The following is a 20,526-nucleotide window of genomic DNA, read 5'->3' on the forward strand; positions in this document are numbered from 1 at the left end:
AGGACCTTTCCCATATGACCTCACTGCTCGAGTCCTTCATAGTGCCCTCCTTCAGCACAGCTGTGATAGCCTCTCTGACCAGTAATACAACTCCTTCACCTCCCTCTCCATCCCACCTGAAGCATCGATATCCTGGGATATTTAGTTGCCAATCTTGTTCTTCCCTCAACCAAGTCTCAGTATTAGCAATAACATCATCCTCCCAGGTACGACTCCAAGCCCTAAGTTCATCTGCCTTACCTACTACACTTATTGCATTAAAACAAATGCACCTCAGACCACCTGTCCCTTTGCGTTCATCATCTGTTCCCTGTGACTCTTCCCCTTTGTCACACTGACTTTATTATCTCGCTCCTTACAGGCTTTCGTTACTACCTCCTTCCTGACCACGAACCTCCTCATTTGTTTCCCATCCCCCACAACATTAGTTTAAACCCTCCCCAGCAGCGTTAGCAAAAGCAACCCCAAGGATATTGGTTCCAGTCTGGCCCGGGTGTAGCTCGTCTGATTTGTAATAGCCCCTCCACCCCCAGAACTGGCCCCAATGTCCCAACAATCTGAACCCATCCCTCCTGGAATTTTATCGGTTCCCATGCGATTCCCCATCATTCTGTTCAAACCTATTGAATTCATTGCCAATCGACTCGATCCCTCCTGATCCATGAATCCTCTCCTCTCAAGAATCAATTTGATGAACATTTGTTATCTTCCGTGTATTGAAGAACTTCTCTTTTCAATCCTCCCACTTCCTCCAAACTAAAGGAGTTGCCATGGGCACCCGCATGGGCCCCAGCTATGCCTGTCTCTTCGTAGGATATGTGGAACAGTCCATCTTCCGCAACTACACTGGCACCACCCCCCACCTTTTCCTCCGCTACATCGATGACTGTATCGGCACTGCCTCGTGCTCCCACGAGGAGGTTGAACAGTTCATCAACTTTACTAACACCTTCCATCCCAACCTCAAATTCACCTGGACTGTCTCAGACTCCTCCCTCCCCTTCCTAGACCTTTCCATCTCTATCTCGGGCGACCGACTCAACACAGACATCTACTATAAACCGACTGACTCCCACAGCTACCTGGACTACACCTCCTCCCACCCTGCCCCCTGTAAAAACTCCATCCCATATTCCCAATTCCTTCGTCTCCGCTGCATCTGCTCCCAGGAGGACCAGTTCCAACACCGCACAGCCCAGATGGCCTCCTTCTTCAAGGACCGTAGATTCCCCCCAGACGTGATTGACGATGCCCTCCACCGCATCTCCTCCACTTCCTGCTCCTCCGCCCTTGAGCCCCGCTCCTCCAACCGCCACCAAAACAGAACCCCACTGGTTCTCACCTACCACCCCACCAACCTCGGTATACAACGTATCATCTGCCGTCATTTCCGCCACCTCCAAACGGACCCCACCACCAGGGATATATTTCCCTCCCCTCCCCTATCAGCGTTCCGCAAGGACCACTCCCTTCGTGACTCCCTCGTCAGGTCCACACCCCCCACCAACCCAACCTCCACTCCCAGCACCTTCCTCTGCAACCGCAGGAAATGTAAAACTTGCGCCCACACTTCCACACTCACTTCCCTCCAAGGCCCCAAGGGATCCTTCCATATCCGCCACAAGTTCACCTGTCCCTCCACACACATCATCTATTGCATCCGCTGCACCCGATGTGGCCTCCTCTATATTGGGGAGACAGGCCGCTTACTTGCGGAACGCTTCAGAGAACACCTCTGGGACGCCCGGACCAACCAACCCAACCACCCCGTGGCTCAACACTTTAACTCTCCCTCCCACTCCACCGAGGACATGCAGGTCCTTGGACTCCTGCACCGGCAGAACATAACAACACGACGGCTGGAGGAGGAGCGGCTCATCTTCTGCCTGGGAACCCTCCAACCACAAGGAATGAACTCAGATTTCTCCAGTTTCCTCATTTCCCCTCCTCCCACCTTGTCTCAGTCAGTTCCCTCAACTCAGCACCGCCCTCCTAACCTGCAATCTCCTTCCTGACCTCTCCGCCCCCACCCCACTCCGGCCTATCACCTTTCCTTGACCTCCTTCCACCTATCACATCTCCATCGCCCCTCCCCCAAGTCCCTCCTCCCTACCTTTTATCTTAGCCTGCTTGGCAAACTCGCCTCATTCCTGATGAAGGGCTTATGCTCGAAACGTCGAATTTCCTATTCCTTAGATGCTGCCTAACCTGCTGTGCTTTAACCAGCAACACATTTTCAGCAGAGCTCAGAAATACGAAGGGTGCAGTAACAATGTTGGGGCTATACTACAGGCCTCCCAATAGTGAGCATGAGATAGTGGTACAAATATGTAAACAAATCATGGAAAGATGTAGGATAGGTGGTGGTGAGAGGAGATTTTAATTTTCCCAACATTGACTGGGATTCACTTACTGTTAGAGGAGCAGAATTTGTAAGGAGAATCCAGGAGGGTTTCCAGAGTAGTATGTAAATAGTTCAACTCGGGAAGGGGCCATATTGGACCTGGTGTTGGGGAATGAACCCGGCCAGGTGGGTGAAGTTTCAGGTGGGGATTACGTTGGGGATAGGGATCACAATTCCGTAAGGTTTAGAATACTCATGGACAAAGACGAGAGTGGTCCGAAAGGAAGAGTGCTTATTGGGGAAAGGCCAACTATACCCAAATTCAGCAGGCGCTGGGGAAGTGTGGATTGGGAGCAGCTTTTTGAAGGAAAATCCATATTCGATATTTGGGAGGCTCTTAAAGAGAATTGATTCGAGTTCAGGAGAGAGATGTCTCTGTGAAAATGAGGGATGGAATTGGCAAGATTAGGGAACCATGGATGACAGGTGAAATTGTGAGACTTGCTGAGAGGAAAAAGGAAGCATACATAAGGTCTAGGCGACTGAAGACAGACAAAGCTTTGGTCCTACTTTCCCGATATTCTTCCAATCTAAAATGAGGAATTAAGAGGGTTAAAAGGGGCAATGAGATATCCTTAGCGAGCAAGGTTAAGGACAACCCCAAAGCCTTTTATTCATATAGAAGGAGCAAGAGGGTAACTAGAGAAAGGGTGGGCCCACTCAAGGACGAAGGAGGAAAGATGTGTGTGGAGTCAGAGAAAATGGGCAAGATTCTTAATGAGTACTTTGTGTCAGGTTTAACTGAGGAGAGGGACATGGTGGATGTTGACGTTAGGGATAGATCTTTGAATACTCTAGGGCAAGTCGGCATAAGGAGAAGGAAGTGATGTGTATTCTAAAAAGGCATTAAGGTGGTCAAAGTCCCCAGGTCCTGATGGGATCTATCCCAGGTTACTGAGGGAAGCAAGAGAGGAAATAGCTTGGGCCTTAACAGATATCTTTGCAGCTTCCTTGAACACAGGTGAGGTCCCAGAGGACTGGAAAATTGATAATGTTTTCCCCTTGTTTCAGAAGGGTCGCAGGGATAATCCAGGTAATTACAGACCTGTGAGCTGGATGTCAGTGGTAGAGAAGCTGCTGGAGAAGATACTGAGGGATAAGATCTATTTACATTTGGAAGAAAATGAGCTTATGAGTGATAGGCAGCATGGTTTTGTTCAGGGAAGGTCATGTCTTAGCAACTTAATAGAATCCTACGAGGAAATGACACAATTGATTGATGAGGGAAGGGCTGCAGATGTCATAGACATGGACTTTACTTGGGCATTTGACAAGGTTCCCCATGGTAGGCTGATGGAAAAGGTGAAATCACATGGGGTCCAGGGTATTCTAGCTAGATGGATAGAGAACTGGTTGGGAAACAGGAGACAGGGATAGTATTGGAAGGGAGTTTCTCAAAACTGAGACGGTGACCAGTGGTGTCCCACAGGGCTCCGTGCTGGGAGCACTGCTGTTTGTGATATATCTAAATGATTTGGAGGAAGGTGTAGGTTGCCTCATTAGCAAGTTTGCAGTTGACACTAAGATTGGTGGAGTAGCAGATAGTGAAGAGGACGGTCAGAGAATACAGCAGAATGGAGAATAGACTAGAGAGTTGGGCAGAGAAATGGCAGATGGAGTTCAATCCAGACAAATGTGAGGTGATGCATTTTGGAAGATCCAATTCTAGAGCGAACTAAACAGTAAATGGAAAAGTCCTGGGGAAAACTGATGTAGAGAGAGATCTGTGTGTTCAGGCCCATTGTTCCCTGAAGATGGCAATGCAGGTCAGTAGAGTGGTCAAGGCGGCATATGGCACACTTTCCTTCATCGGACGGAGTATTGAGTACAAGAGTTGGCAGGTCATGTTACAGTTATACAAGACTTTGTTTCGGCCAGATTTGGAATACCATGTACAGTTCTGGTCGCCACATTACCAAATGGATGTGGATGCTTTGGAGAGGGTGCAGAGGAGGTTCACCAGGATGTTACCTGGTATGGAGGATGCTAACTATGAAGAGCGTTTGAATAGATCAGGATTATTTACATTGGAAAGACGGAGGTTGAGGGGGGACCAGATTGAGGCCAACAAAATCATGAGAGGTAAAGACAGGGTGGATAGCAAGAAATGTTTTTCCCCAGAGTGGAGGACTCAGTTACCTGGGGTCATGAGTTCAAAGTGAGAGGGGAAAGATTTAAGATATGTATGGAAAGTTCTTTACGCAGAGGATGCTGGGTACCTGGAATGTGTTGCCAGCGGAGATGGTAGGGACGGGAACAATGGCGTCATTTAAGATGTATCTCAACAGATACATGAAAGGGCAGGGAGCAGAGGGATACAGATCCTGAGAAAATAGGCAGCAGGTTTAGATAGAGGATCTGGATTGGTGTAGGCTTGGAGGGCCGAAGGGCCTGTTCCTGTGCTGGAATATTCTTTATTCTATCGGGAAAAGACACTTGCCACTCACCTCATCAATGGCCCTCCTGATTTTACAAAGTGTTATAAAGTGTGCTGGACACTCAATGGAATAGAGGCTATTGTATTTGACTTTGATCTATCTGTGGCCATTGGGAAGATGTTTCCATTGGTAGGAGAGACCAGGAGCCGAGGGCACAGCCTTAGCCCTTTTAGAACGGAGATAAGGAGAAACCTCTTCAGACAGAGAGTGGGGAATCTGGGGAATTCACTGCCACAGGAGGCCGGGAGGCCAGGTCACGGAGGGTATTTAAGACTGAAATAGATGGGACAAACATGATTTACCATCCGGTGTGAAAGGAGTGCACTTCCTCAGCTCCTGCAGATCTTTGGCCCGGGGACCGTGCAGTCCCAGCCTCAAACAGCATCGGTCCCACGGGAAGCAAAGGGAGCGAGAGCGGCCAGTCCGGCAGAAAGGAAGCCTCGCTCCCTTCCCGCTTCACCCACTGTCTTCGAACGGGGCACGATCCCCCCACGGGGCACGATCCCCCCCCAGTCCTGGGTGGGATTCGCTGCAGACTTCAACTCCGTGCGATCACGTTGGGAAGGCGCCTGTGCGTCCGCAGGGTCGGCGATCGATTGAAGGCCTTGCCGCCCCCGGGGCAGGTGAGAGGCCTCTCCCTGGTGTGTGGAGGCGCCGGTGCGTCTGCAGGTGGGACAGCTGGGTGAAGGGCCTTGCCACACTCGGGGCAGGGGTACGGCCTGTCCCCGGTGTGGACCCGCCGGTGCCTCAGCAGCTTGGAGGACCCAATGAAGGCCTTGCCGGACTCGGGGCAGGAGAACGGCCTCTCCCCGGTGTGACCGCGCCGGTGGGTCTCCAGCTCAGAGGGGACTCGAAACCCCTTCCCGCATTCCCCACACTTCCACGGTTTCCCCACGGCGCGGCCTCCCTCCAGGTTCGACGCTCCCTCTGACGTCCCACTCTGCTGCGGGGGGCCGGCTGGCTAACTCTCCGCTCCGGTAAAGCTCCCTCCACCCTCGGACAGCGGCATCTCAGTGCTTTACCAGTCAGATCTCTGGAAGCAGGCGGGACAATCCTCCTTCTCCACTCAAAAGATCGATAAAATTCCAGTCCCAATGAGTCAAGCTGGCTGAGGCAATTAGTTCAAGATATGCAGGTAAATCCTCCTGTGAAAGCCTGTAAATTAGAAAGTCATCGCTGTCAGTATCACGTAGAATCTCAGAGTTTAACAGATCGATTTCACGGAATATTCATTCCATTCCCATAACCCAAAACCTGTGAGTCTCCATCCCACACACTCTCCCTACTGCCGTACCTAATACGCTCCCTCCCAATTTTTCTGATTCCTGACATTTGGCAGATCTAGCTCCAAGAAAAGTTAAGAATTAGAACCCCTACAGTGTGGAAACAGGCCCTTTGGCCCAACAAGTCCATACCGACCCAACAAGTCCAGACCGACCCTGTGATGAGTATCCCACCCAGACCCATTCCCCTATATTTACCCCTGACACGTGCACCTAAGCTACACATCCCTGAACACTCTGGGCAATTTAGCACGGCCAACCCACCCTCACCTGCACAAGGTTGGACTGTGGGAGGAAACCGGCGCACTCGGGGGAAACCCACACGGAGAGTCGCCCGAGGCTGGAATTGAACCCAGGTCCCTGGCACTATGAGGCATCGGTGCTACCTACTGAGCCACCATGCCACCCTCATGCAGTTTGCTAACCTAGTTATCTGCCCCCCCCCGCCTCTCTTTCTACCATATTGACAGACCAAGATGTGGGGGGTGGGGGGGGGGGGGTGGAGAAAGAGAATCAGAGCAAGAACTTTGCTTTGGTAACAAGACCTAGAACATGCTCGCTCTGAGGATGACTGTAGTGGAGTCGCTCAATACCCAAGTGAGACTGGAGGGACCCTATAGAGGAATACACTTACAGGACTCTCTGGATATAGAGAGGAATGAGTCTGACTAGATTCATCTACAGAGTCAGCATTGAGCCCAGTATTCTCCTGTCCTGTAACGGGTATGACTGGAAATACATGACATGTTGTGGTTCTGTTCGCCGAACTGGGAGTTTGTATTGCAGACGCTTCGTCCCCTGTCTAGGTGACATCCTCAGTGCTTGGGAGCCTCCTGTGAAGCGCTTCTGTGATCTTTCCTCCGGCATTTATAGTGGTTTGTCTCTGCCCACTTCCGGTTGTCAGTTCCAGCTGTCCGCTGCAGTGGTCGGTATATTGGGTCCAGGTCGATGTGCCTATTGATTGAATCTGTGGATGAGTGCCATGCCTCTAGGAATTCCCTGGCTGTTCTCGGTTTGGCTTGTCCTATAATAGTAGTGTTGTCCCAGTCGAATTCATGTTGATTTGTCATCTGCGTGTATGGCTACCAAGGATAGCTGGTCCTGTCGTTTCGTGGCTAGTTGGTATTCATGGATGCGGATCGTTAGCTGTCTTCCTGTTTGTCCTATGTAGTGTTTTGTGCAGTCCTTGCATGGGATTTTGTACACAATAAGGACTGCACAAAACACTACATAGGACAAACAGGAAAACAGCTAATGATCCGCATCCATAACACTACTATCTTCTCCCAAACTTTGAACACATAACATGGCTACAACACTCTATGATATAACTAGAAATAAATTATAAATCAAATTTATACAACCATAAATAAATACATATTGCAGAGTAACACGAGATATATCCAAGTCCAGTATGATTTTTACTGTGCAGTTAAACGAAACTTGAAAGGGTTCAGAAAATGTTTACAAAGATGTTGCCAGGGTTTGAGCTATAGGGAGTGGCTAAATAAGCTGGGGCTGTTTTCCCTCGAGCATCGGAGGCTGAGGGGTGACCTTATTGAGGTTTATAAAATGATGAGGGGCATGGATAGGGTGAATAGACAAGGTCTTTTCCCTGGGGCGGGAGAGTCCAGAACTAGAGGTGAGAGGGGAAAAGACATAAAAAGGACCTAAGGGGCAACTTTGTCAGTCAGAGGGTGGTGCGTGTATGGAATGAGCTGCCAGAGGAAGTGGTGGAGGCTGGGACAATTGCAACATTTGAAAGGCATCTGGATGGGAATATGAATGGGAAGGGTTTGGAGGGACGTGCTGGCACATCGGACTAGATCAATTTTGGCTATGTGCTCGGCATGCACCAGTTGCACATAGGGTCTCTTTGTGTACTATACATCTGTATGACTCTCAATGCTGTCCAGGCGAGTCAGTGATGTTACAACAACACTGGACCAGCAATCCAGAGGCACCAGGCAAATAATCTGGGCTCATGGGTTCAAATACCAGTAAAAACAAACATTGGGGAAATTAAATTTAAATTTTTTTAAAAATCTGAATTGAAAACTAGTCTCAGTCATTGAGAGAATGAAACTTTTCTGAAAACCCATTTGATTCAATAACGCTCTTCAGGGAAGGAAATCCGTCAGCGTTAACTTGGTGCTGCCTGCATATGACGGCTCACGTGCTTGACTTTTAAAATGCCCCCTAAAGTCTGGCAATCCTCTTGTCTGAAGGGCAGTTAGTGACAAAAACATTGTTGGCCTTGCCAAAAAAAAAGCCCACATTCCATGGAGGAGTTTTTCTCGAATGTGACTTCACATCTGCGAATGGGTCACATCAGAACATCCAGACAAATAAGCACCAAAATGTCTGGTGCTGCAAGAGTACAGCAGGTCAGCCAGCATCTGAGGAGCAGGAGGTTTGATGTTTTTGGCATAACCCCTTGATTAGGAATGTGGGGTGGGCCCAAAGGGACAGAGATAAATGGGAGGGAGGTGGGACTGGGGGAAGGGAGCTGAGAATGCTATGGGTAGATGAAAGCGGGGGAAGAAGGTGACAGGTCAGAGAGGAGGGTGGAGCAGATAGATGGGAAGGCAGATGGACAGGTGGGATAGTTCAAAAGACCAGTCCCAAGTTCGAGGGTTGTATCTGGGATTGGGCAGGGGCCGGGAGGGGGAGGAATGAGGAAACTGGTGAAATCAATATTGATCCTGTATGGTTGGAGGGTCCCAATGCAGAGGCATTCTTCCTCCAGGTATCAGGTGGCCTAGGACCCTGAAACCACATGGCATCAACATCGATATCATCAGTTTCCTCACATTCCCTCCCCCCTCCCACCCCAGCTCCAACCCTCCAACTCAGCACCACCCTCTTGAACTGTCCCACCTGTCCATCTTCCTTCCCACCAATCTGCTCCACCCTGTTGCCATCACCACCACCCCCAACCTGCATCTACCTTACCCCCAGCCCCACTCCCACCTTCCTATTTATCTCTCCGCACCCTTTCCACCCCCCTCCCCCTCCGCAATTCCTGATGAAGGACACGAGAGAGAGACACACAGACACAGAGGAACAAAGACAAACAGACACAGAGAGAGAGAGACAGCGATCTAGACCAATGCATCCAGCATATGCACCTTTCCTGAGTTCACCTCCTTTCACTTCACTTCCTACAAACCAACAGTTTAATCCCAAAATGAGAAAAGAAATGGAATAGGAGGGGTGAGAAGAGAGGGTGCTGTACTCACAGAGGTTGGTGCAGTCTGGGGTAACACTCAATCTTCATTCAGAGAGAGAGAGAGCGAGCAGCAGGAGCTCATGATCCAACTTCCGCATTCAGACAATGAGGGGATGCTCTGATTGGTAGGAGGACCAGCCTTCCTTCCGGTCCTCCAAAGCTCCCCATTGGTCATGCCTCCCCGTGTCGAGGTGAAAGGAGGGGCGCGTGGGGGTTGGAGGAGGAGAGAGGTCACGTGGGCGTCACACAGACCAGTGCCGCCGCACGGACGGGCACTTCGTCCAATGAACGCGCGGCCTTTGTGACGACGGCGGTCCGTCGATTCACGTGACCGGATGCTCTTGCACATGCGCCGTTGCGGGGGGGGTTATGGGGAGCTGATGTTGTGTTGGTCTGGAGGGTCCCTGTGTCCAGGAAGAGGTGAGTGTGGCTCAGTCAATGAGCATCAGTCAGACCCTGCTGGAGCATGGGGAGGGAGGTGGGATATTAGGTACAGCAAGAGTTAAAGAGTGTGTGGGATGGAGATTTACAGCTTTTTTAGGTAATAAGTCCCTTTCTGGACAATACTGGGGGATGGGTAATATCAGAAACAGCAGAGTGAGAATTGAAGAAAGTGTGTGTGTGTGTGTGTGTGTGTGTGTGTGTGTGTGTGTGGTGGAGATTTGCAACACTTTTTAAAGTTAAAAATCACAACTCTAGGTTATAGGAGAAAATGAGGTCTGCAGATGCTGGAGATCAGAGCTGGAAATGTGTTGCTGGAAAAGCGCAGCAGGTCAGGCAGCATCCAAGGAACAGGAGAATCGAGGTTTCGGGCATGAGCCCGTCTTCAGGAATGAGGAAAGTGTCCTCATTCTTTCCTCATTCCTGATGAAGGGCTTTTGCCCGAAATGTCGATTTTTTTTATTTTTTCCCTGCTCCTCGGATGCTGCCTGACCTGCTGTGCTTTTCCAGCACCACACTGATCTCCAGCATCTGCTGTCTTTTTCGCCTGGAGGTTTTACTAGCTACCTGATGAAGGTGCAGAGCTCTGAAAGCTCGAACTTCTAAACAAATCTAATGGACTACAACCTGGTGATGTGTGATTTTTTTTTACCTTTGTACACCCCAGCCCAACACTGGCATCTGCATATTGTAACTTGGTTGTTTTAGGGAAGTTCTACAGAAACTAGAATGATCTGTTCTGAATTCCTGTCATGTGCAGGCAGCAATGACTTTTGTAATCCCCTTTTCACAGGATATGAGAAGAGCAGCTTTGCAGGTAGAGCTCCCCAAATGAGTACCATGTGAAGGTCTGATAGAGCCCCTTGATTCGTGGGACAGGAGAGACGTCCCTCTTTCAGTCCAGAAGGGGAAAATTCTTTGAACGTTTTTGTCTGCTTCAGTAGGCTCTTAAAGTATCATCTTTACCTGAACCACAGGGGCACGTGCCTGAGCCAGTTTGCCCACTGTGGGGAAAGGAAGTCTCAGGAGGCATTCCGCGCGCCATGGAGAAACCGTGGAAGTGTGGGGATTGCGGGAAAGGATTCCGCTATCCCTCCATGCTGGAGATCCACCGCCGTGTCCACACCGGGGAGCGGCCCTTCACCTGCTCCGTCTGCGGCAAGGGCTTCACCCAGTCGCCCCACCTGCTGTCCCACCAGCGGGTCCACACCGGGGACCGGCCGTTCGCTTGCTCCGAGTGCGGGAAGGACTTCAGCGAATCGTCCAGCCTGCTCAAGCACCAGCGGGTCCACACCGGGGAGCGGCCCTTCACCTGCTCAGTGTGCGGCAAGAGCTTCCCTCACTCGTCCAGCCTGCTCAAGCACCAGCAGGTCCACACCGGGGAGCGGCCCTTCACCTGCACCGTCTGCGGCAAGGGCTTCACCCGCTCGTCGCACCTGCTGACCCACCAGCGGGTCCACACCGGGGAGAGGCCGTTCAGCTGCTCCGTCTGTGGCAAGAGCTTCTCTCACTCGTCCAGCCTGCTGCGGCACCAGCAGGTCCACACCGCGGAGCGGTCCTTCATCTGCTCCGTCTGCGGCAAGGGCTTCTCTCACTCGTCCAGCCTGCTGCGGCACCAGCAGGTGCACACCGGCGAGGGTGCCTTCACCTGCTCCATCTGTGGCAAGGCCTTCTCCCACTCGTCCGGCCTCCAGATCCACCAGCGGGTCCACACGGGGGAACATCCTTCCGATAGACCAGAAGTGCACATAATACAGAGGAACTTCGATTATCCAGAATTAGATGAACCAGCACGGTGGCTCAGTGGTTAGCGCTGCTACCTCACAGTACCAGGGACCCGGGTTTCATTCCTGCCTCAGGCGACAGACTGTGTGGAGTTTGCACATTCTCCCCGCGTCTGCGTGGGTTTCCTCCTCGTGCTCCGGTTCCGTCCCACAGTCCAAAGATGTGCAGGTCAGGGTGAATTGGCCATGCTAAATTGCCCGTAGTGTTAGTTACATTAGTCAGAGGGAAATGGGTCTGGGTGGGTTACTCTTCAGAGGGTCAGTGTGGACTGGTTGGGCCTGTTTCCACACTGGAAGGGATCTAATCGTCAAGCGACTGAAATACACCCTGCATGTGTCCTTTGGATAATCGAGGTTCCTGTGTATTCCAAAAGTGGCCTAACCAACGTCCTGTCCAGACCCCAACCCCTATACTCAGTGCTGTGACCAATAAAGTGATCTGCAGAATCTGCGGGACTTGCTTAATCCTGGAAGGTAAGTCACGTGTTTCTCCTTCTCTTGCAGGTGGATCCAAGATTTCACTCTCTGTCCCATTGAGTCTCCAGTCAGGTCCTTCAGCTCAACTGGTCTCTCTCAGTATTTCTGACCCATGTGAGCCTCTACGCACCTCCCCTTCACTCGCTCACATTTGATTTCCCTTACAGCAGCATTCCCTTCAGTTCCTTTCTCCCTGACGTCTGTATCCAGCTTCTCCTTAAATGCCGTCCACCTCGACCTGCTACTGTGGGGGTCATTCCCGCTGCAGACAGAGGTCTCTCCTTTGTAACCTCTTCAAAAGATTTACCGCTGACTTCTCCCTTCAGTCTTTTCCATTTCTGGGTCTCCCCGCTGTTGCGAAACTTGGAAGGGTTCAGAAAAGATTTACAAGGATGTTACCAGGGTTGGAGGATCTGAGCTACAGGGAGAGGCTGAACAGGCTGGGGCTGTTTCCCCTGGAGCGTCAGAGGCTGAGGGATGACCTTATAGAGGTTTACAAAATTATGAGGGGCATGGATAGGATAAATAGGCAAAGTCTTTTCCCTGGGGTTGGGGAATCCAGAACTAGAGGGCATAGGTTTAGGGTGAGAGGGGAAGATATAAAAGAGACCTACAGGGCAACTTTTTCATACAGAAGGTGGTGTGTGTACGGAATGAGCTGCCAGAGGAAGTGGTGGAGGCTGGTACAATTGCAACATTTAAGAGGCATTTGGATGGGTATATGAATAGGAAGGGTTTGGAGGGATATGGGCCGGGTGCTGGCAGGTGGGACTAGTTTGGGTTGGGATATTTGGTCGGTATGGACGGGTTAGACCGAAGGGTCTGTTTCCGTGCTGTACGTCTCTTGACAAAGCCTTGTCTGAGGGTGAAATGTTGTCATTCCCGTTGATGCGGGTGGTCCCCTGTCTGTTGTCCTTTTTGTTTCCTTTCTCGGAAAGGACCTCGCGGACATGGGCAGCGTTCCCGAGCCCCGCTCCGGAACGGGCTGTTCCGTCCTCTTCCAGCCCCCGGGGGAAGGGGCAGCTTGAGTGCAGTTGGAGAGTGGGCTGTTCACCGGGAGGGTGCCAATGGGACGGGAGAGCGGTACCGGTAATGGGGCGAGGGGGAGATGCCTCAGACCGCCAGACACTGGGGCAGCTGCTCACGTGCTCCTTTTGGATCTCACAGCACAGGGAGGCCATTCATCTGATTACCTCTCTGCCTCTGCGTCTGTCTGTCTCTCTGAGGTGACAGCGGATTCCAGCATATTGCTGCTTGCTGGGTAAACCTGTTTTTCCTCTGTTTTCCCCCTCTCTCTCCTGCTCAAACCCCTGAACTTCAGGCCGCCCCTGACCTTGTCACTATCAGTGAATAGGGAACAGCTTTTCTTCCTCCACCTTATCTGAACCTATCACAATCTTCCCCACTTTCACCAGTTGTATCTGTGTGTGACCCTCTCTTTCTGTGTCTCTTTCTCTCCTAAGCCCCCTCCCTCACCACATCCCATTTACCCACCCCCTCCTGTCATGCTCCCACTTTCAAACGGTCTTGTTGTGTTTTCACTGCCTCTTCCCCATCGTTTCCGTCAAGCACCTCATCTCACGCTTAGAACCCATGCAGTGTAGGAGCAGGCCCTTCAGCCCATCCAATTCACACCAACCCTCCCTCACCCAGACCTCTGCCCATAACCCTGCAATTCCCATTGGCTAACCCACCTAGTCTACACATCCCTGGGCACTATGGGTAATTTAGCACAGCCAATGCACCCTAACCTGCACAGCCCTAGGCACTATGGGTAATTTAGCATGGCCAATGCCCCCTAACCTGCACATCCCCAAACACTATGTAATTTAGCACGGCCAGTCCACCCAAACCTGCACATCCCTGGATACTATAGGACAATTTAGCCTGGCCAATCCTACACTAAGGGTGGATTGGCCATGCTAAATTACCCATAATACCCAGGGATGTGTAGGTTAGGGTCGATTGGCCATGCTAAATTACCCAATCCTACACATCCCTGGGTACTGTTAGGATAAAATAGGTCAAGGGAGGGTGGAGCTATAGCTGCTGTTTGGGGAATCGAAACTGTTGCTTACGTGGCCAGCTCAGCTGCCAACGCCCAAATGAGCCCAACAGGAAACACCTCGCAAACGTGAAATGTCCTAATAAGGCAATGCTTAGTAGCTCCGCGAAGCTCTGCTTAGCAAAGAGTATATCAGGAGCAGATTTGGGAGGGGAAGGCAGAACGCGCCTTCTCCAGTGAATGCATGGTGATTCACTGTATCAGCTACGATTCTGCACTAAAGCCTGCTTGTGCCAAACAATTGAGCGTCTGTTGTCTCTCCTCCTAAAACGAACATGCAAGGACAGATTCCGGCCTTACAGTACTATGGGTAATTTAGCATAGCCAATCCACCCTCACCTACGCATCTCTGGATTGTGGGAGGAAGCCGGTGCACCCGGAGAAAACCCTCGCAGACGCAGGCTGGAAACGTGCAAACTCCATAGGGACAGTCGCCCCTGAGGCTGGAATTGAACCCGGGTCCCTTGGCGCTGTGCCCACTGAGCAACCCCTTATAATCCGCCTGCGTTAAGATCCTTTTGTCACCTGGATGAATGTTACAGGGGGGAGCGGGGTTTAAGTCTTCTCTGAGCTGAGAGAGGACACAGGAGATGCTCCTCATCATGCTTTCATGTGTCACGTTGTATAATTCTTAGATTTTACATGTAAATGTCTAGTTAGGGTTAGAATTCTTGTAAATATAGACAAACGGAAACACTTGTTGAGACATTTCACCAAACCCCAAGTAGGCAATTGACAGGCCCGCCCCTGAAAAGAGAACCTTTCGTGGGGTCAGAGTTGACATTGAGAATAGCGAAATGAACACTGTCCCCGTCGTGTTTGTACTTTTGCTGACAGAAGGGCAGTTTGCAGTCAGCAGGAACTGTGGGACTACAGGCTGCGGGCCAGGTCTGCGCTCGGGAGCGTAAATCCCAACGGGAACCAGAGGCGTTGCTAACGTTTAAGCCAGCTGAGCTTAGCAAGAAAAGGCTGCGACCCTGTGCTTGAACTGATCAGCCGAAACTTTGGGCGTAGCCAAGGAGATCTGAAGGCGAAGCTAACGGGAGGGTCTCCTTTCTCAAAAAAACCAGAAAACATGAGGGATACCAGGAAGAATTCCGCTGAATTCCAGAGAGCTGTGGCATGCCGTTGATTTGGTACAATGAGCTTTTAATGTGAACTCTCATGAGGGAGTGCAAACGAACTCAAGTTGAAATGTAGCTCCGTAAAGTGTTGTGTAACAGTCATAGCGTTGAACGTTTTGATGCGGTCCAGTTTTTCTTTTGTTTTTTAAAGATGAGATGATGTTTTGTGGTTTTTGGATGGGTTGGGTACAGAGTGGGAGGTAGGGTGGGCTGGGATCTTCCATGTTGATGGGATTTGACAGTGAATTTTGCTTCGTCAATTATTCAGACTGTGTGCCTGGAGAGAGGGAGGGTCTGACCCTTGGGAAGGGTGCTGGCGGGGTGTGGGCGGGAGGTGAACCTTTGCAATGTCCAATCAGAAGGCTAAGTGTTAAGATAACAAGAGCCGATATTTAGCAGTCGATAAGTGCAACATGTAAGCAGTTTGTTCATATGCAGCTCAAAGGCTGTCCCCAAAGTTAAACTTAGTATGGCGCCTACCCACTCAATCCAGTTACCCACCCCATTTCAGGGTGGATATGTGAACTATCACTAATTTTGGTTCTTCTAACGAATAAAACATTTAAACCTAGCTGTTCAGGAAAGCAAACAAGTTTAAAACTACAGCCATGCTGCAGTTAAACTCAATAGACTTACTCAGAGCAAAATACATGTTCCCTGAAAGTAGTTGAAAGTTAACATCGTTGTATTAGATGTCGGAATATCTGTTTAAATGGAGCCGTGAGCTTTCCCAATGTAGACAGGGCTCCTCGAAACGTGGCAGTGTCCCCCCTGCAGCTGCAGAGCGAGACAGGAGAGTTTGTTTTTGTGAATGAGCAGTTGTAGCGCGAGGTGGCTGTTGCTTGGTGACGGTGAGGCTCCCCGGCCCCGCCCATCCCCCCGTGCAGACGTCACGCGGGGGTGAAGGCGGTTGGGAGGAGAAGTCGCTCGAGCGGGGAAGCGGCGGCCGTTAGGAAAATGGCGCCGTGCGGCCCGGGGCAGACCCCCGTCACTGGTCACCGCCGCCTTCCTGGTGCAGCTGCTGTGTCACGGCCACACCGGCCGGCTGTACAGCAGGCAGGAGCCGGTGACCATTCTGGAGGCGGATGGGGTTAAGGGCCTGTTTGGGAACTGGTCGGCCGCCTGGGTGGTGGAGTTCTACTGGTCGTGGGGCGGCCCCTGTGTCAACTATGGGGCCACCTGGAAGGTACTGGGCCCGGGAGGTGAAAGGTGAGGCAGGTTGTGGGGGGGACGGAGGGGAAGGAATGTGGGGCCTGTCCTGTCATAGTCACATTTTACACTCACTTTCCATCTGCTTTTACTGGCGCTTGTGCTGTTTACCCCTCACTGTGTTTTAATCCTTGTGCTGTTTGCCCTTTGCTGTTACTTGTGCAATTGCTGAGGGTAGTGTGTAAATACTAGTGAAGGATACTATGCACCAGCATGTATATGTTCCTCAGTTATTGAAGGGGCAGGACCTGTTGAGAACGGTTAGTAAAGCAGGTTGTGCACTAAGCCTTGCTAACATGGATATGTTCATTGGAAAAGTTGACTTTTTATTATTTGGAGTCGTAGAGATTTTCAGCACGGAAACAGATCCCCTCAGTCCAACCTGTCCACGCCAACCAGATATCCTACATTAATCTAGTCCCCATTGCCAGCACTATATCCCTCTACACCATTCCTATTCATATACCCATCCAGATACTTTTTAAAGGCTGTAATTATACCGGCCTCCACCACTTCCTCTGGCAGCTCATTCCATACACACACCACCCTCTGCAGGGAAACATTGCCCTTCAGGTATCTTTTATATCTTTGTGGCCTCACCCTAAACCTATGTCCTCTAGTTGTGAAGGTCACCCCAACACGGAGGAAAAGACTTAAAAACATTGAGCAGCCAAACAAATGCAAAAGCAATCAAATATCGAGCCACATGGGGGAAAAAAATATCGCTCTGCCCTTTTTGATCTCCAATAGACATTTGGAAACTGAAAATCTGTCAATAACACCAGCATTGCTACAGAGCATATTGTGTACACTCCTTGGTGTCAACAAGCAGGGCACATGTTTGCCAGTGTCACCAAAACATTGGGCGTGTTCCTCGCTGTCAGCAGAAAAGGGGCGAAACCTACTTTTGATGGACAAAAAGGCTCACTGGAGGACCAGAAGGAGACTTGTCCTCCTGCCATTCGGAGCTCCCCTATTGGTGAACGTGGAAGTTGGGCCATGAGGTTCTGAAGTTCCTGCCCCTCCCCTCTCTCAATGAAGATTGAGCTTCACTCAGACTGCAGCTTCCTTCCTCTGTCCAACATCTGTGAGTACAGCATTCTCTTTTCTCACCCCCTTTTCCATTTACGTTTCATTCTGGGGTTCAATTGTTGACTTGGAGCAACTGAAAGGAATGGGAGTGAATCCAGTGAGGGGACAGACTCTGGAAAAATTAGTCCAAGCCTTTGTCTCAATTGACAAAATAGACAGGCAGGAGACTGGAAGAATGCAGCAAGCCAGGCAGTATCAGTAGGTGGAAGAGTTGAGGTATCTGGTGGAACCGTTGTTCAGGATTGGGGGTGGGTATAGGGAGAGCTGTGGAACAAGGGTGTGCTGGGGGCAGGGTGGTGAAGTGAGGATAGGTGGAGACAGGTAGAAGGTACAATAGACAATAGGTACAGGAGTCAGCTCTTCTGCCCTTTGAGCCAGCACCACCATTCATTATGATCGTGGCTGATCATCCTCAATCAGTATCCTGTTCCTGCATTATCCCCATAACCTGGTTGGTGAATGGGAGAAAGGAATCTAGTTGGCAGGGAAGAGTGGAAAGGTCTGGGAAGTGAGTTGGGGGATGGGATGGGAGATTATTTGAAATTGGAGAACTCAGTGTCGAGTCCTCCGGGCTGTGGACTGCTCAGACAAGATGAGGTTTTGTTCCTCCAATTTGTCAGAAGGGGAGTGGGAAGGGGCATTAAAATGGGTGGAGACTGGCAAGTCCGCTCAGCCTCTGTGGACCTGGCTGTGATGCTCGGCAAACCATTCCCCAAGTTTACGCTTGGTCTTCCTGACGTAGAGAAGACCATAACTGGCAAAGCACAGTGGGTCGAGCAGTAGGACAGTCGTAGTTTGAGGCACAAGCTCTTCATTAGGAATGATGCGTGGATGTTCAGAGGGACATCAGTGTCCTTCTGTGCCAGTTGTCAGACAGGTGCAGCAGGCAATGAGCAAGGCAAGTGGCATATTAGCAAGAGGAATTAAGTTCAGAAGTGGGAATGTCTTCCAGCAGTTAGGAGGTCATAGAATATATTCAAGGCTGAGTTCATGTGATTTTTATGTGGATGCTTGTGGGGGAAGGCAAAAAAAATGGTTGTAAGACCAGTATCCAGTTTTAAGACAGTTCCAGAGTCAGACAGCACAGAAACAGACCCTTCAGTACAACTAGTCAATGCTGACTATGTTCTCAAACTAAACCAGTCCCACCTGCCAGTGTTTTGGCCCATATCCCTCCAAACCTTTCCTATTCATGACGTTACTGTACCTGCATCCACCACATCCTCTAGACATTTAGTCCTCACGTGAACTACTCTGTGTAAAAAAAAATTGTGCCCTTCAAGTCTTTTTAAAATCCTTCTCCTGTCACCGTCAAAATTTGCTCCCTAATCTTGAAACCCCAACCCTAGGGGAAGGACACCCTTTGTTCACCTCATCTCTCCCCTCATGATTTTATAAATGTTGATAAGGTCACATCTCCACTTCCAATGCTCCAGTGAAAAAGTCCCAGCCCATCCACCTAGATGAAGGTAGAATCCTGTCCCTCAGGATTCCCTCCAACAATGTGCCCACCACTGATGTCAGGCACACTGATCTATAGTTCCCTGGCTTGTCCTTACCACCCTTCTTAAACAGTGGCACCACGTTAGCCAACCTCCAGTCTTCTGGCACCTCACCTGACATGCACAGTATGCTCTATGGAGATGCTGTTTTTGATGGATTTAAAGTGTCCAAATGCCACAATTTCTCCCCCACTCACTTGACATAACCGTGCAGGCTCCTCGCTATTTGATGTTCATGTTACTTAGAACCCTCATGATCATATCAATCTCAATGAGGTCACCCCTCAACCTCCTGTGCTCCAGTGAAGACAGTCTCAGTTTCTCCTTATAACTCAAACCCTCCAGTCCTGGCAACATCCTGGTAAATCTTTACTGAACTCTCTGTAATAGTATTCTTCCTATTACAGGGCCACTACAAGCCTTCTCAGTACTCTACAAGTGACTTCACCAACATCCTGTACACCTTCAACATGATGTCCCAACTCCTTTATTCAATGGTGTGAACAATTAAGGTAAGTGTGCTGAATGTTTAACATCAATCTACATTTGTCAATATATCATATCAGTTGCATGACACTGTGACCTTTTGCTCTTAACTCTGCGTCTTATGATCCTGCTCCACAGCTACCCGATGAAGGAGCAGCGCACTGAAAGCTAGTGCTTCCGAATAAATCTGTTGGACTATAACCCACTGTTGTGATTTTTCAACCTTGTCCCACCTAGTCCAACAGCAGCACCTCCACCTCCTTTCTAATGAACACAGCCCATACCTCCTGGTGCTGCCAGTAAACTGCCGATGAAATGATGCAGTGCCTGCACTCCTGAAAAGTTTATAATTTCTAACAAAACCAGCTACTCATTCACTGCTCCATCTGATACACGACTTTGGAAACTTAGTGCAGGAGGCTGCAAGAAATGAGCAGCTTTAAAACAAAAACCGCTTGGAGCTTTCAATGAGAGCCTGAGCCCAGCAGTACGTTCTGGTTACCTTTATTGTGGCCCAACATTGTTACAGCTGCAGATGCCCCCAGCAAAAGGGCAGAGAAAGAGTAGCTGTGTTTTAGACAGCTCAACAACAGGGGGAGGTGCAAGGGGCAGGGCAAGGCCAACAGCAGGCCCCCGCACTACGCCTGCGTTGCCTTGCACAGTTTACAAAAATCCCTTCCCCTTCAGAGACTCCCCACAGTGTGGAAGCTGGCCACTCGACCCAAAGACTACACACCGATCCTCCAAAGGGTAACCCACCATGCAATTCCCCTACCCCTATTGCTCAACATTTACCCCTGACTAATGCACCTAACCTGCACATCCCTGGGCACTATGGGTATTTCAGTACTGTCAATCCACCTGAACCTGGACAACTCGTATATGCCAACCAGATATCCCAACCCAATCTAGTCCCACCTGCCAACACGGGGCCCATATTCCCCCCAGTTGCCTTTTAAATGTTGCAATTGTATCAGCCTCCACCACTT

General features: G+C 50.3%; 2 protein-coding genes across 2 annotated transcripts in view; one reads left to right on the forward strand and one right to left on the reverse strand.

Annotated features, from left to right (window-relative positions):
- Positions 1–20,526, reverse strand: part of LOC132807198 (gastrula zinc finger protein XlCGF26.1-like) — a 270,173-nt gene that overhangs the window by 177,091 nt on the left and 72,556 nt on the right. The gene's annotated exons all lie outside the window — the stretch shown is intronic.
- On the forward strand, positions 9,717–19,738 carry LOC132807204 (gastrula zinc finger protein XlCGF49.1-like). Its single transcript, XM_060821510.1, has 4 exons — positions 9,717–9,777; positions 10,592–15,260; positions 19,459–19,563; positions 19,676–19,738. The coding sequence occupies exon 2, from the start codon at positions 10,842–10,844 to the stop codon at positions 11,607–11,609; it is 768 nt and encodes a 255-aa protein (XP_060677493.1). The 5' UTR covers positions 9,717–9,777; positions 10,592–10,841; the 3' UTR covers positions 11,610–15,260; positions 19,459–19,563; positions 19,676–19,738.

This window comes from Hemiscyllium ocellatum (genome assembly GCF_020745735.1).
Source record: "Hemiscyllium ocellatum isolate sHemOce1 chromosome 27 unlocalized genomic scaffold, sHemOce1.pat.X.cur. SUPER_27_unloc_10, whole genome shotgun sequence".
NCBI lineage: Eukaryota > Metazoa > Chordata > Chondrichthyes > Orectolobiformes > Hemiscylliidae > Hemiscyllium > Hemiscyllium ocellatum.